Genomic DNA, 15,713 nt, shown 5'->3' with positions numbered 1-15,713 from the left:
TAGATTAGTAACACATGATGGCGTCTCATCCAGATAACCTTCTACACTCACACAACACTGCCACAGAGGTGGAGACGAGCGGGAGGAGGCGATCGGGGGGGATTCATCTCTTGTTAGACGTGTGAGCGAAAGGGAAGACACTGATAACACAGTGCCCTCTAGTGAAACGTGTCTGTCCTCGTGTCCACCACACAACTAATCCATTCTCATGAGGAGTTAAAGGTGGAAAAAATCTATTAATCAGGGGTTTTTTTGTTCCCTGTGTCTCAGGCTCAGACTGTTTTTTTTTTTTTGTTTTTTTTTAATTATTATCATCAAGTGGATGCTTAAGTGTTTTTTTTTTTTTCTGTAGCAGGTGTTTCCTACCAAGCAGGAGCGTTGATATTACATGTAAATTGTCGTGTTTCTGCTCCCCCAACAATTTGTATTGGGTCCATTTTTCTTTTTCTTTTTCAATGAATCTGATTTTCATCTTTCTCCTTCAGGACTTTGACAAGCCCAGCCCCCCCAGGAAACCCCTCCCTGCAGACCCACTGGGGAGGAGCACTCGGCTGGGTCGCGGCGTCACGGCGTCAGGGGTCCACATGCCCGGGGCTGGGCCTCTCCCCATCCCAACGCCGACTGTGCCCAGGCCTCTGCCCACCATCCCTTTACCAAGCAGGTCAGTGCAACGTGAACAGAAGCTCAGGCAGTCGTGGTCGTCATCTACAAAGAACTGGGCACCTGCTTCTTCAAAAAGTACCGATATAAAGGAATTACTTTCCTATTAAACCTTTAATTAATGACTGTTGTGTGAGCGAGGGGACGCTTATCCCTCCTACTCACTAGCGGATCAAATTAATTACCCAGCCAGTCTCTGTTTTCTCATGGTGCTCGTTAGATCCGTGTTCGCTCGCATGCTGTATGTTAAATGTATTCCTGGATATTCCCATTTTCAACCCGCACAGCTGAAAGCGCTGCCCCGGTGATTATTTCCATACCACGGGGGGGGTTCTTAACCCGAGATTGGCTCATTTGCAGTGTTTCCTGCTTTTATTAAAATCACTTTGCTTTTTCCCCATTATAAATAAAAAGTTGACGGATAGATTCGCTATACTACGCTTCATGAGGGAAACGAGACACGTATTTATTGTCTTCTGTGCATAACGTGCTGCTGTATAAGCTTCGAAGCAAACTGCTTCGAAGCTTTCAACATTCAGTCTTACAACTCTAAATTTCATTTAGCAGTAAAAGCATGTCTCCGCTGTAACAACAACAAAAAAAGTAGCAGTGATGGAAGCGAGCAGCAGTCTCTCTGGTGTATTGTTTTGTTTGAGTGAGAAAGCTTCGCTGTGGAAGCATGAAGTTTATTCTTTATTTTTTTTTGGGCGGATTAAAGATGATTGTCTTTTCGGAAAAACTAAAAAAAAAAACTAAAAAATAGCTCTTGAAAGGGAAACGTTGCTGAGCTGAACAAGTAAAAGTGGAGAAGACAGAACAGCGGGGCACATTTCTGTGTTTATGTTTTAGATTAAACTATCAAAGTTTTTTGTTTTTTTTTTCCTTTATGTATTATCATTGTGCTGAAACATGATCGTCTTCTAAAGATAATCTAAATCGGGTGTCAAACAAAAGTTCCCGTGGGCCAAAACAGGCCCGCATGAGGCTCAAATTTGGCCAAACCACCAAGCAAACGGGAACCGTGTCAAAGAAAACATTAATAATCCTAAACGTAGCAGACACAACACAATACCATGACCTCGTTGTAATCTAACCACTACTTCTTCCTCCACCTTTTCGTCGATCAAGTGGATTGTGTTGTTTCTTTGTTTGTGTTTTATTCATTTAAATACTTCCTTTTTTCTTTCTTTCTTTTTTTTTCTATTCGTATGTTCGAAATAAAGACTCATTTATACATTCATTCATTCATACCGAGCATTAATCTCAAAGCCATGCCGTCTGGGTGACTTTGTTAAAACATGCATCCGCTTTTTTTTGTTTTTTGTTGTTGTTGCACACTTCCTTGTATTTGCTCCAGAAGGTATAAAATAAAATTGGCTTCATGTTGAGATTTGAAGCCTGCAGTTCGATAAACACCCAGAGACAGTGTGTAGACCCAAAGAGTTTATCCTCTATATATGTATATATATGAGAACTGACCACTGCAGACCAGGAACAAACCTCCAGCTGGAAGAACGTCGTCGTCCAACGTTTGTCAAATTCACTCAAATGGTTATTATTTCTTGTGACGATCTTGTGATTGGTGTAGAATTTAAAAAAAAAAACGTTTCTCATGCTGCACGTCTGTGCTCCTGTTTCAGACCGGCGCCGGCGTTGCCCTACAGACCACCAAAGACTCAGAAGGACTGCTGAGTTTTGGAACATAAATGGACGTCTCCCACTAAAAGACAGAGACTTTCTCTTTTGCACTAATGACTGACTCTCTGTGGGACCTTTCGGACACTTGGAAACGTCACAGAGTTTCAACATCGCACCTCGGTGCTACGCCTCTGAAAGGTGCTTTGTTGTCCTCGCTCAGGTACCAATGAACTATTTATCTATTTAACTATTTAACTCCAGTCGTGCTTGTCTGTGCCCAGATTGCTCTGGTGAGGAGCTGACCACGGCGTCATTTCGGAGATTTCTTTTGCATTCTTTCGTGAATTTTTATACTTTTTTTCTTTCTTTCTTTTTTTGCAAATGAAGTGCTGAAGTATACAATCTTTTTTAATACAGTTGCTTGAAACATAGAAGCGCAAAAAAAAAAAGGGATGACAAGAAAGGGAAAAGGAGCACAAGTCAGCAAGCAGTCAAAGAGCAGTGTTTCTTTTTTCGGTTTTTTATGTCTGAATGGTGTTTAGTACCAAATCCATTCTTCTGGACCATAAACTGCCATGGTGCTGAATTAAATACGTCATTTAACAGTTACTTTCTGTCAACGGTTTTGTTGTGGAATCATTTCAAACACTCCATGAAAAGAGTGTGACTTCAGATTACAGTTTTTTGTTGTTGTTTTTTTTTTTTTTTTTTTTCTTCTCCACTCCGTTTTTGCAGCTTCACCACCTGGCTCCTATATTTCCTTATAAGTTGAGTTTTGCAGTGTAGTGCCTCTGCAGACTGACATACTGCTCAGGGGCATGTGCTGGACGCTCCACATGCTCTCCTTAATACTGGCAGGCGCTGCGGAGCGTCAACGCTCTTTTTTTGGGGTTTTTTTTGACAGAGTGATTCTGTTCCAGAGAATTACAGCAACACCAAATAATTCAGCACTGACTCTGGTTGTTTGTGTGTTCCAACGTTCACGCTCACTTTGTCCTGGAGCGTGCGAGCCAAGCCGGATGACTTCAGCGCTTGTGAGCTTTTTTTTCTCCAAGCCGCTCCCGTGTCCAACGACATGTCTCACTGTATCGGTCCCGTCTCCTCCTCCTCTGCTCGCCGTGGCTCGTCCGGTTCGGGAGATTGTTCGACACGCTCGCGGCGTCGCTTTACGGATTCAGAGCTTGCTGTTTGCACTTTGAGTTAGGCACTTTCCTTGATGTCACGTGTTGACTTGCTGCGACGTGAGGAGGGATTCAACTTCACGATCGACCGTTCACCCTGTGTTTGTGTTCACTTTTGCAGTGCTTGTTTTGGGGTTTTTTTTCTGTTTTTTTCCTCACCACTGCAGAATGACTGACGTCAGCACCGTTCTTCTTATACGCATTGTGTTTGTGTGTGCAAGTAATGCTTCACATGGATCAGAGTCCCAGGAAAAATGTTTCCTAATGATGTGTCAATTAGCCGTTAAATGTTTACGCCATCTGTAAATCCTTAATGTACTGTGTTGATTATATTTTAAGTGTAACATGTTTAAAAACCATTGTAACGTGTTAATATTGTATGTCAGTTATCATTCCTCTCCTTTTTGTTTTATTTAGGGTTTGTTTGTTTGTTTGGTTTTTTTTTTTGGCGGCGGGGGAGTTGTTTTTTTTAAAAGCGCAGTATTGTAAATCTGATTTGGAGTTTAAGCGAGAAATGGATTTTTGACCATTTACAGAATACAACGTGAAGGCGAGCCTCAAAGGTTTGAAGATGAAATTAGAGCCAAATAAAAGTTCAATGACTGTTTACAAGGAGTTGTTTTAATTGTACGCTCATTTTAGTTTTTGCTTATCCAAATGCATCCTCCTGCACTTTAACGTGACAAATAAGTGAGTTATTTCAACATGTATTATCAGTCCCATTTCAAATTTATTTAAAAAAAAAAAAAAAACATCCAGCTGTAAGTTTTATACTTAGTTACTGAATTTAAGTACAATTTTCATCTGTACCCAAGCATTTATTTTTCTATTTTTTATAGTTTTTTACTTTTACTTGTTAGAACATTGAGTAAAACTCAAATATCTTTAGTTACTACACCTTACACTCTTTAAAGTGCCTTTAACCTCTACAGATGATCATTCATAGATACACTTTACAGTATCAGTTATTCCAACTGAAGCTGCAGAAAGTGATCAAATGACATCAATAATGTTTGACTGCCAAGATTTTTTGTTTCTGTTTAAAAAAAATCCATCCAAAATGAATATTTTCAGTATGATTTATAGTGTTTTATAGATTCTTACCTTTCTTTTAACCTTTTTCTTATTTTGGGGGGAAAAAACGTTTCCTTTTTTTACTCAAAAGTGGCGTCACTTGAATTTTACGTTCTGCACCTTTAAGATAAAAGTGTCGTTTCCTGTCCCCTTGTTCCTCACACCGTCTCCTCTGCTGCTGTTGTCCAACACTGCCACCTGTCCAACAACACGGGCCATCACAGCCTCAGCAGTGCTTCTCTCTCCGAGGATTTAACTCGTAATCTCACTATAATGTGCTCCAACTGCAAATTGAAGTTGCTCTTGAATACTGATTAAGGATCAGGACCCCTAATACTTGTTAACTTACAGCATTACTGACACAGAATACCAAAACAGGGGGAGGGGAAAAAAAAAAAAAAAAGCCCACAGAGCTCCAGAAGTCCCTTAGAGGGAATTAAAAAAAGATGATTGAACCAAGGTGAAACAATATATTTCACATCTGTGTCTGTGACCAACAAGAAATTGAAAGACTGGACTCAATTCTACAATTTTGGTAAGTTCAAGGAAACGTATAACATATTCAACAAATATTAGTATTGCCTTTAAAAGAAATTACTGATTCTGTTCTGGACTTTTTTTAAAGGCAAGAAAAGAACACTTTGGGATACATTCTGTGCATTAATTAGTAAAATTCATACATTAATCTCTCAAATTGAATGCTGGAGTATATGAAAGTCATTAAAAACATTAGGTTTAGGAGTCGCGGTGTGTTATATCAAAAATTATTTCATGCTTGAAAATAACAAAGATTCCCACCATCTTGCTTTAAAAAAACATTTCAAAGAATCTGTGCTTCTCTTGTTTTTGCTACAGCCAGAGTTTGTTTGGATTGTTATATAGAACGATAAAGACTATGAAGAGCTCATTATGAAGAAAAGAGAAACCAATATTTGTACTTTTATGTGATCAGCTGATTTTTTTTTCTTTTTTAAAATTCTTATATTGTCACGTTTCGGCTTCACGTTTGTAACCTCACAAAAAGATTCAAGTTAAAAAAAAACTGTAGTTCCTATTTGGACTTGAATGAGAAAAGAAAAGCTAAAGCTGAAATGTGTTTCCTCAGTTATCTGTAAGTGTAGAAACACATTAGTGAGTGAAAATGAAGCAGATACGTGTACGACACTCTCATTATTTCAGCCATTGATAAAGTTAATATCTGATTCCCTGAATTGCATTTCTCAGCTTGTGACCTCAAAGTCTTTAAGCCAGTTGTTATTGTAAGCACTGAACTCTTGTGAGTCTGCGCCAAGCCCTTTGCTCTCACACCAGCGTGTGTGCGTGCGTGCGTGTGTGTGTGTGTGTGGGTGGGTGTGTGTGTGTGTGTGTGTGTGTGTGTGTGTGACCACACTTCTTTTGGATTAGTGGCCACATGACAGCACTGGGCTGACCGCCTAGTGAGCCTTTCATTTGGTTTCCCTTGCAGCGGCGGTCTGTGAGCCGTCAGGGGCTTTACTGAGAGCTGGAGATTTCCAAACTTAATTTCTTTGGATCTGTAAATGAAGTCTCACCCCTCGCAGGCTTGGAAGCTGACTCGCGATGGCGGAGGACATCGCCACCCTGACGGAGGAGGATCTCTTTGACGAGGATTCCCCTTGTTGTTCGGACGCAGAAGCTTCAAGTCAAGGAGACGGAGAGTGCGATGACATCTTGGAACTTAATCAGTTTGATGGGCTGCCTTATTCTTCCAGGTTTTACAAACTGCTGACAGAAAGGAAAGAGCTGCCCGTGTGGAAGGCAAAGTGTGAATTCATGGATGCTCTGGCGAAAAGACAGTTTGTGGTTGTCAGCGGTTCTGCCAAAACTGGAAGGAGCTCTCAGGTGAGTGCCGTTGAGGTGTCTGGCATTTTGGATTTTCATGAGGCAACCTTGCACGTTTCAGTCCACTTCATCCGATTCTTCTTTTGAACCAGATCCCCCAGTGGTGCTCCGAATTCTGCCTGTCGGTGCAGTTCCAGCATGGGATGGTGGTTTGCACCCAGATTCACGCGCAGCAGGCTGTGGATCTGGCCCTGAGAGTGGCCGACGAGATGGACGTCAACATCGGCCATGAAGTTGGTTACACCATCCCTTTGGAAACGTCCTGCACTAACGACACCGTCCTCAGGTGGGATCAAACTGCAATTTTAAGATATAGCTTGTGCTTCTTCCCTCTCGCTGGGTCTCACTAATGTCTGGTCATGACACACACACACACACACACACACACACACACACACACACACACAAACACTGCTAAATCACCCCGCCTTTTCTCATGGTAAAGAAAGCCAGGAACAAAAGGATGGAGGGGCTCTTTTCAGGGGCCGCTCCACAGCTGCCCCGGCTCTCTGTCTGCCCATATGTCACACACCCTTCACGTTGGTCCCTCATAAGTTAGTGAGGGAACAAAGAAGCTCTGGAGGGAGGCAAGATGAACAGGCAGCCAGAAAGCACACGAGTCCTCGCTCCCTGCACTAATTCTTTTAGTTAATTACGCCAACGGGGAGAAGCTGAAGAGGAGGCTTTCATTAAAATCCCACACTGAGGTACAGTGAATAGAGCTCCAGAATCTACGGTTCCACCTTATTAAGTGCCTCTGTGTCCGCGTTAGAGTTAGAGGAGATAATAATAGGTAAATAAACACACTTTCCACTCATCAAACACTTTTAAGTCCAAGTACAGGTTCAACCTCCGTCCTTTATTGTTTTTTAAGACATAATGAGGACTTCTAAGTAAAAAGTTATGTATTGCAGGACCATTCTGCTGGTCGTTTCTACTTTTATTGTGAAATTGGGTGCACAGCTCCAGTGCTGTCGTGGTTGTCACTCTCACCTCACAGGCCTCGCAGGACATTCCTGTCCTCCCACAAATGAGGATCAAATCTGAGGATAATTGGTGACTTATAAATTCTGCCTGAAGTGTAAATGTGAGTGTGTGAATGTCTGTGCCTCTGTGTTGGACTGGCGACCTGTCCAGGATGTGTCCTGTCATCACTTGTAGTCAGCCGGGACTGGCTCCAGCTCTGTGCTACCGTCAGTTGGATAAGATGGTATAGATGATGGATGGAGAGGCGGAAGGTCTGCTTTGCTTTTAGTTTCACGTGTTTCCCTATGAAATGTGTTTGTCCATTTGCATGCTTTGGGTAAAATCAATGGTCCATTCTCTCAAGTCTCTCCACCCTGATGTTATGAGCAAAAACTAGGACTTAAAGAAAAGTAACAGAGCTGTTATTATTTCTAATCTGCCAGTACAGATACCCAGAAACTCTCATTTCATGCCTCACCACAGGTACTGCACAGATGACATGCTGCTCAGAGAGATGATGTCAGACCCTTTGCTCGAGCGCTACGGCGTCGTGGTTGTGGACCAGGCGCACCAGAGGACCGTGGCCACCGACGTCCTCCAGGGCCTGCTAAAAGACATCGCCCTGCAGAGGCCAGAGCTCCGAGTGGTCCTCCTCACAGCCGTCAAGCCCGGCCCCAAGCAGCTGGCTCACTTCACAGGCCTGACAGTGCCGGCGATTCACCTGGAGACCCCGGGTGCAGGAGAGGTGGTGTACAGCAGCACCGGTGACAGCTACTTCTGCTCCGCCCTGCGCCTGGTGCTGGAGATCCATCGCTCTGGCGAGCAGGGAGATGTGGTGGTGTTCCTTGTGACAAGACAGGTAAAAAAAAAAAAAAAAGACCAGGATGAAATCAGAGGAATCAAAACCTGCTTTTTTTTTTTTTTTTTTTCCTGATTTTTCTCTGTGTTTCCTCTATCAGGAGATAAATCTTGCCCGTGACATCCTCTGTCATGAGAAGTGCAGCCTGCCTCCAGATGTGGGTGAGCTTCTGCCCATCACTGTGCACCCTGGTGAGCCTGGAGATCCTCCAAACCCCGGGGAGGAGGAGGAGGCCCACCGCTGCCGCAGAGTGTTTCTCACATCCAGCCCAAATGAGGATTTCTTCTGGGCTGCTGGCTCAATAAGCTTTGTCATTGACGCGGGGCTCGAGAAGCGATACGTAGGTTTGCTTGTTACAGCTGCTTTTAAATCAGAGACATGCACAATGAATAATATTACTACCAAAGCACAGTCCCATTGCAACTGTAAATGCTATTGTTCCTACAAGAAGGAGAAACCGCTCTCACCTGCAGTGTGTTCTTTAGTTTTTGTGGCATCAAGATGTTTCTTCTTCCAGTAAAAAGCAGTATTTACTTAGCAATTCTCCCACGAGTGAGATAAAGTTAAAACATTTAATCCGCAAACCTCAAATGAAACTTTTTTTTTTAAGTTTTGATGTAGAAATGTGAGACAAATTCAATTGCGAATAATGAATAGAAATAAATTGAGTTTTCCGGCGCTTCGCCTCATGATAATAGCTTTATGATAGAATTTGACTTTTAAAATATTTTCAGGTAAACAAACAGAAACTGAAGAACGAATTGTACGCTGATATATTTGCAGCATTCAAAAAAAAACAAAAAAAAAGAGAATATTCCTGATAACTGTGCATCCTTTCATGAGCAGGTGGCTGCACATTTTAATCTGTCAAAGCCTTTCTCCTTTTTTAATCTATCGTCACGAAAGTCTTTGATGCTGGTGTTTAAACAGCGACCATGAGGGGCGCTCCCAGTGAAAACAAACAGAGGCAGCGACTTTCATTATTTCTAAGGTTCAGACTGCACATTGATCATTCCTGTTATCTGGAGTTTTAGTGATAGTCAAGTTTAAATACATGTAGAAGAGACGTGAACGGTAGTTATCTTAGCTGAGTGGGAAAGAATTGGAATGGCCATTCCACATAAATCATGTAGGCTATGTCAGTGTTTCAAGCAATGTAATGGTTTGATACTTGAGAGATTGTCATTGACCTGCACCACATGATATATAGGAGTGTATACAATGTTGATCTGTAACATTGGTTTGGAGCGTCAGGGAGATGAAGGAGGTTAAAACTATTAATCATTTTAATAAAACTCATATTCAAAATTGAATGTACTGCAGGTGTAGTAGACCGTTCGATAAAGTAACTTTAGTGCATTTTAAGTGTAAAATTAACAGCTGCGGAAATGTAAAGATATTTAAATCAAAAGCAGGATGAATTAAACTTTTTGTTTTTAATTACTGTGTATGGATTCCAACTGCAGATAACAGTAATATCTTATAGTGCGGTGCACAGTGTGGTTCAAGCTCTGTAATTGGGGGGAGCTCCTCTTCCAACCCTTTAAACGCCAGTGACCTATAATGTTGGTTCACATTTTATATTTCTGACCAGTTTAATTACAGAATGATTTTATTTCATCTCCTTTCTATCAATACTTTCAATCCTATCCTGTGTTATATTATATTACTTTATCATCCATTGTGTTTGCAGGTCTACAACCCTCGAATCAGAACAAACTCGGTGATCATTAAGCCCATCAGCCTCAGTCAGTCGGAGAGCCGCAGGCAGCTGGCAGGTCCGACAGGTCAGAAGTAGAAGCGTCTCTGTGTAAAAATCCGGCTGATGAGTTTTTCTGTTGCTGCCCGTCTAAAAGGAGCCTCTTTGTTTCCCTGCAGGAAAATGTTTTTGTCTGTACCCGCAGGACCGGCCGCTTCCAGCTGAGATCACACCACACATTGTGGAGTCTGACATCACGTCCACGGTGTTGTTCCTGAAGAGGATGGAGATCGCCGGCCTGAGCCACTGCGACTTCATGGACAGGCCAGGTCAGATTTGCATAAACATGACAATGTGACAATGGGGGGAAATTTAGCTCCCCGGGTTTCTTGCTCTGAGAGATAATGTGAATTTTGGGTTCAGCCAGTCCGTTCCTCTTTTGTTACAACTTTTTTTTTTTCTGCTGTTGTTATTGTGGGGCAGTGAGCCGTGCTTCAGCTAAACTGACAGCTCCTCTTCCGCCAGCATCCTTTTAGAGCTGACCTGCTTCCATGTGCTTTTGTTCCCCCAGATTAATTCACCCCCACTAACACAAACACACACTGAGCCTCCCATTAGCTGATTAGAGCCCCGGCCATCTGAAGTGAGCGAGCGGGGGCGAACAAATGACAAAATGAGTCGTAATTGAAGGTTTGACTCGATTCCTTGTCAGTGTGTCTGTTTTCTCCTGGAGAAGCTGCTCATTACAACGCGGCTGCTGCTGAAAAATTACATTTAAAAAAAAGAAACCAGGACAACAACAAAAAAAAACCTCGTTTCTACCATTAAAACGCTTTTCATTTTACATAGTGATACATGACAGATGTGGGTGAGGATTATAAAATCCTAATCTGCTGCTGCCCACTCTCACTGAGCATTCACACCAGGGGTCCACTATACTGTGGGGATTTATCTCAGTGGGTTCGCCACGATGGATTACAGCATATAAACAAGCCTTAACAGTTTTACCGCAGCATATTTGGGTGTAATTATTAATCTTCTAGTTTAAATACTTGATAGCATGTACTATATATTTGTTCACAGATCCTGGAGGCCTGATGCAGGCCTTGGAGGAGCTGGACTATCTCGCGGCGCTGGATAACGACGGCAACCTGTCCGAGATGGGCATCATCATGTCCGAGTTGTCGCTGGAGCCCCAGATGGCCAAAACCGTGCTCGCCTCCTGCGAGTTCGACTGCGTCACCGAGGTGGTCGTCATTGCCGCCATGCTCACAGGTATCAACGCTCTACTATGCTCTCTCCAGTCATGTCACATAAAAAGGAGAATAATGTGTGAATGTCTGCTTCTTCTTCTTCTTTTTTTAAGCTCCGCCTTTTTTTGTGGTTCCCCCGATGGAGCTGAAACAAGAGGCGAGCCAGTGCTACATGAAGTTCCAGCACCCGGAGGGGGACCACTTCACCCTCATCAATATTTACAAAGCCTTTAAACAGTGCCAGCAGGATCCGAGTGAGTGCAGAGAGCCTCTACAATCTGCCCAAGAAATAGGAAACAATAGAGTTAGATTACAGCGACGCTCTGATATTTGTCGCCTCCGTTCTTCTGTTACCACAGAGCTGTAATATCAGTCCCTAGAAGCCCATCAACGAAAACATGACACACACACACACACACACACACACACACACACACACAAAGATCTTAAATGGAAAACAGAGAAGAGAAAAACAAATATTTATGCGGCCAGCAAACAAATTGCTCTGTTGCTCCTCTTTCTGAGCAGAGAGCAAGCAAACCTTCAAAAAACGTCCACATGCACAGTTTGCTTTGCCCCGCGACGAGGAGTCTGGATCCTCCAGTAGCTCGAGGTCCTGGAGGTTTTTGGAAGGCACACATCACAGAGTCGAGCAGGAAGCCACACTAGAGTAACTCGTGACAGGCCAAAAGCAGCTCAGTGCTTCCAAATAGTCCACTTTGTTGCCCGTCAAACATAAATCAGCCCGTCTGTGAGTCCCAGATTTGAGGTTTTTTTTTTTTGTTTTTTTTTACTGCAGCACGGATACCTTCAGCCATTCATCCACACTGATGCTGCAGCCAAACTAATAGAAAGAAATAACTAATAAACTAGTGTCACTGATTTCATTGTCAAGCTCACATTAGAGAAATGTATTCACAATAAACTAGATTAAAAAGACTATTGGAAGAAGTATTTTAGGATGGAGAGCACATTACTGATCATTTAGTTGAGGTCAATGCGGCAATAAGTTCCTCTTTGGGCCCAAGAAAATCACACATTTTAATAGGTGGATATACTGTAGTAATATGGGTTTACTTCTCTGTGCACTTCATTTTTGGACACTCCGTGTTGACCTGTATGCTTATGTATGAGTTTATCGCTAATTGTGAAAACGATCTTGAACCTGGACCTGTTAGGCTGTGATGAGCGGAAGTGGTGTGAGGATTTCCACCTGAGCCACGCCGCTCTGCTGGCAGCCGACGCTCTGCAGACGGAGCTCACAGACACCCTGAAGAGGATCGAGCTGCCCCGTCTCAGTGCCCGCCTTTGGCTCCCGGAGCAACACGGTCAACGTTAAGCGAGCCCTGCTGGCTGGTTTCTTCATGCAGGTCAGACGTGTTGCAGCACTTCCAAAATTAAAAAAAAAAATCTCTGCGTGGAAAAGTAGATGGAATCCTCACAGGGCTCACGGACACTCTTTAGAAAGCCTTTTGACTCCCACTGAGTGGAGCTGAAGCAGCAATTCAGCGCTTTAATCATGTGAAATGTGATATTAATTTACACATTTAACTGTCATAGAAAAAGAGCATATTGACATTTTTTCTTTCTCTATGAAATACTTTTTTTAATACGACATAGTATCATGTCCCCGAGGTGATCTACCACCACATTGCATTTCGCACTTTAATAAATAAATAAATAAATGGAAACACGTCTATACTAACTGCAGCCAAAAGCAAAAGCAAAGCAAACAATACTCCAGAAAAGGAAGCTGAGGATGAATGACAGGGGGGGGGGGGGGGGGGGGGGGTGTTTCCTTCGCTCTTCATATTGCCACCCTGACCTAATGGGAAAAGGTGGATCGGCTAGATACACTGAAATTGTTAGATTTTTCAACTTAAACTGACAATCGGACTACTTCCAGCCGCCGTGTTTGAACTGCACCGTCTTCATCCATTCGGTTCAACTGATTGTCTATTGACTCAACAAACAGTACAGCTACTTTCACAAACCAGATCAAAAATCGATGTCCCCGTTCAAAATCTTGGGTATGTAAAGACCAATTGTGCGTTTATCTGTTGTCATTTCAAAAGATATTATAAGTGTGTTATACCCTTTTGTTTTGTATTTTAGTCTTTTCATGATTTTGTCTTCTTTACAAATTAATCAACTCTTGAGTCATTCTTAATTATTGCCTTTAAACCACATTTTTACACCCCAAAAATCAGAGAGAAAGCACTCTCATAGTACATTACAAACATGTGAGATCGGGATGAAACAATGAAATAAAGGAGAAGGTGTCACATGGCTGAAGTGAACACATCACGTCGACTACAGAGCAGACTTAAAGCAGTAAACACATCCATGACCTTTTATTGAAACATAAATGTTTGAAAGTTGAAACTAAAAATAAATAAATGAAAATGAGCCTTCAAAAGGCTCCATAGGTAGTCGGAGAGGACATTAGAAAGCCTTTTCTCTCATATGTAAGTCTTGGTGAAAAAAAAGAAAAAAGAAAAATCAACCTGTGTGTCTTCTATTGCTTGGCTTTGTTTACACAAGCACCAGTAAAACTTCTTCCACCATTCACGCTCCGTTTCCAAGCTTGAACTCAGAGCTAAAATCTGTGTCTGGCTTGTATTAACACAAGATTTAAATTGTACCTGCAGCTCTCCAGCAGCCCGCAGCACTTGAGGAATTTCGCCTTCTTTTTTTGTTGTTGTTTTCCTTCATTGTCTGCTGTGTTTCTCTGGTTTAGTGACTCTCTGGCTCTGATCCCCCCCCCCCCCCCCCCCCCCCCCCCCCCCCCCCCTGCCCCCCCTCAGGTGGCTCGAGATGTGGATGGCGCAGGGAACTACTTCATTCTGACCCATAAGCACGTGGCACAAATCCATCCTTTGTCTGGCTACGGAGCCAAGAGCCCCAAGCTGGGCCCTGCCGGAGTGGGTTCTGTTCCACGAGCACTCGTTCTCCGAGGACAACTGCCTCCGCACTGTAACTCACATAACAGCGGATGAGTGAGTCTCGGCCTCGTTTATGTTTTTGCTCGGTGCTCAGCTTCCACCGCTCTGCTTTCGCGTAACTATGTGCGGATGAGGTACCACAGACCGCGGCCTCTTGTTGCTCCGAATGCACCCATTAGATTACCTTTGTGTCTTCGCATTGGAAGAGGCTTAAATGTAATCAGACAGACACATTCCTCTTTGCTTTTGAAGCACGTGTAAAGCCTCAGTTCAGCAGAGACTAGTCATGCTGGTTGTGAGAGGGCGGTATTATAATCCGGCTGGTTGGATGGGCAGGGGGGGGGGGGATTATGGATTGCAGAGATCCCTGGGAATGTGGAGCCGCAGCTTAATGGAGGAAGAGAAAGCTGCAGCCTTTGTCATGCTCTCTTAAGTTTCCCATCCCAAAGTGCATGAATCTGTTCATTGCAGCTCAAATAATGTGAGGAGGGGATGTACTGTAAATCTACAGAAAAACGTCATGTCGCTCAGAGTTAAGGCAGATTGAAGTCAAAATTGCAAATTGAAATTTAGTTATCATGAGATTGGTTGGGGGGGAAAAAAAAAAAAAACCGCAAAATGGACTGTGTTCATGTCTCTTTCCAGGTTCATCCACATGGCGCCGCACTATTTTTTCTACAATTTACCATCCAGCGAGAGCAAAGACATCCTTCAAAACGTTTTGAACCATGAAACTTCTCGGTATCAAGAGGAAAAAGCTCAAACATCACGAGAGGAACCCGAGGAGGACCAAGCATCTGATCGCTGTGTCATACAATGACCAGCAGTATGTTTTATATACAGTATATGTTTAATGGATTATAAAGAAGTCTGTTTAATCAACACAGAATTTCATTCATTTTCTAATATTTTCTTCGTTTCCACTGGTGTCCATATCCCTCAATATCATGCTGTGTATTTATATTTGAATAGATCTACAAAGTGCACTAATATATTGAATAAATACAAAGTTCTCAAGCCGGGTCGCAGCTTTTGATTTCTTTAACCTGTTAACATGTAACATGTTTTACAATTTTTTTATTTTTTTACTTTTATTGATATAGATACAAAAAAAATAAAGAAATCAAACAAAAGCGTCTGATCAAATGACATAAGATGAAATGGTGCAGTGGTTAGTACTCTCGCCTCACAGAGAGGATATACCGTTAAGTGTCTGGTTGGGGCTCTGTGGAGTTTTCATGTTCTCCCTGTGCATCTGTAGGTTTTCTCCAGGTACCTTGATTTCCACACACAGTCCAAAAACCTACATTTTACATACTCCAGCAACCTGTGACACCGTAAGGTGGATGAAGTGGGAAAAAACATGGATGGATGAATGGATGGATGGACTTATAAAGACAAATCATGAAGAATACAACAGAAGAGGCTTGCAATATTGCAGTTTTCCCTAAAAGTGAAAACTTTGACTTCTTCAATCAAGTAATGGGGAAACAGGAACGTATCTAACTTTGATATTTGCTTAAAGCTTCGAACTTTTCTGGGATTTTAAATTTTTTTGGATTCTCTCCCAGATGAATC

The 15,713-nt window shown here is 42.6% G+C and overlaps 2 protein-coding genes across 3 annotated transcripts in view; both read left to right on the top strand.

Annotated features, from left to right (window-relative positions):
* Positions 1-4,093, top strand: part of adam12b (ADAM metallopeptidase domain 12b) — an 88,312-nt gene extending 84,219 nt beyond the window's left edge. For both annotated transcript variants that reach the window (XM_080481136.1, XM_080481135.1), the window contains exons 22-23: positions 486-661; positions 2,301-4,093. In XM_080481136.1, coding sequence (XP_080337262.1) covers positions 486-661; positions 2,301-2,352 — 228 coding nt within the window. In that variant the 3' untranslated portion in view covers positions 2,353-4,093. The remainder of the gene's footprint in view (positions 1-485; positions 662-2,300) is intronic.
* A 1,917-nt stretch (positions 4,094-6,010) lies between these two features.
* Positions 6,011-14,955, top strand: dhx32b (DEAH (Asp-Glu-Ala-His) box polypeptide 32b; the record flags this gene model as incomplete). The annotated part of the gene is given in 13 exon segments (XM_080481421.1): positions 6,011-6,413; positions 6,506-6,699; positions 7,863-8,238; positions 8,339-8,578; positions 9,932-10,025; positions 10,117-10,266; positions 11,021-11,212; positions 11,304-11,444; positions 12,369-12,478; positions 12,480-12,560; positions 13,998-14,105; positions 14,107-14,189; positions 14,781-14,955. Coding segments are annotated over 13 exon segments (2,226 nt in total). The 5' UTR covers positions 6,011-6,131.
* Positions 14,956-15,713: the final 758 nt, after the last annotated feature.

This window comes from Lipophrys pholis (assembly GCF_963383615.2).
Source record: "Lipophrys pholis genome assembly, chromosome: 15".
In the NCBI taxonomy this organism is placed as follows: Eukaryota; Metazoa; Chordata; class Actinopteri; order Blenniiformes; family Blenniidae; genus Lipophrys; species Lipophrys pholis.
The sequence above is the reverse complement of the archived record's forward strand: the minus strand, read 5'-3'. Positions and strand labels throughout refer to the sequence as shown.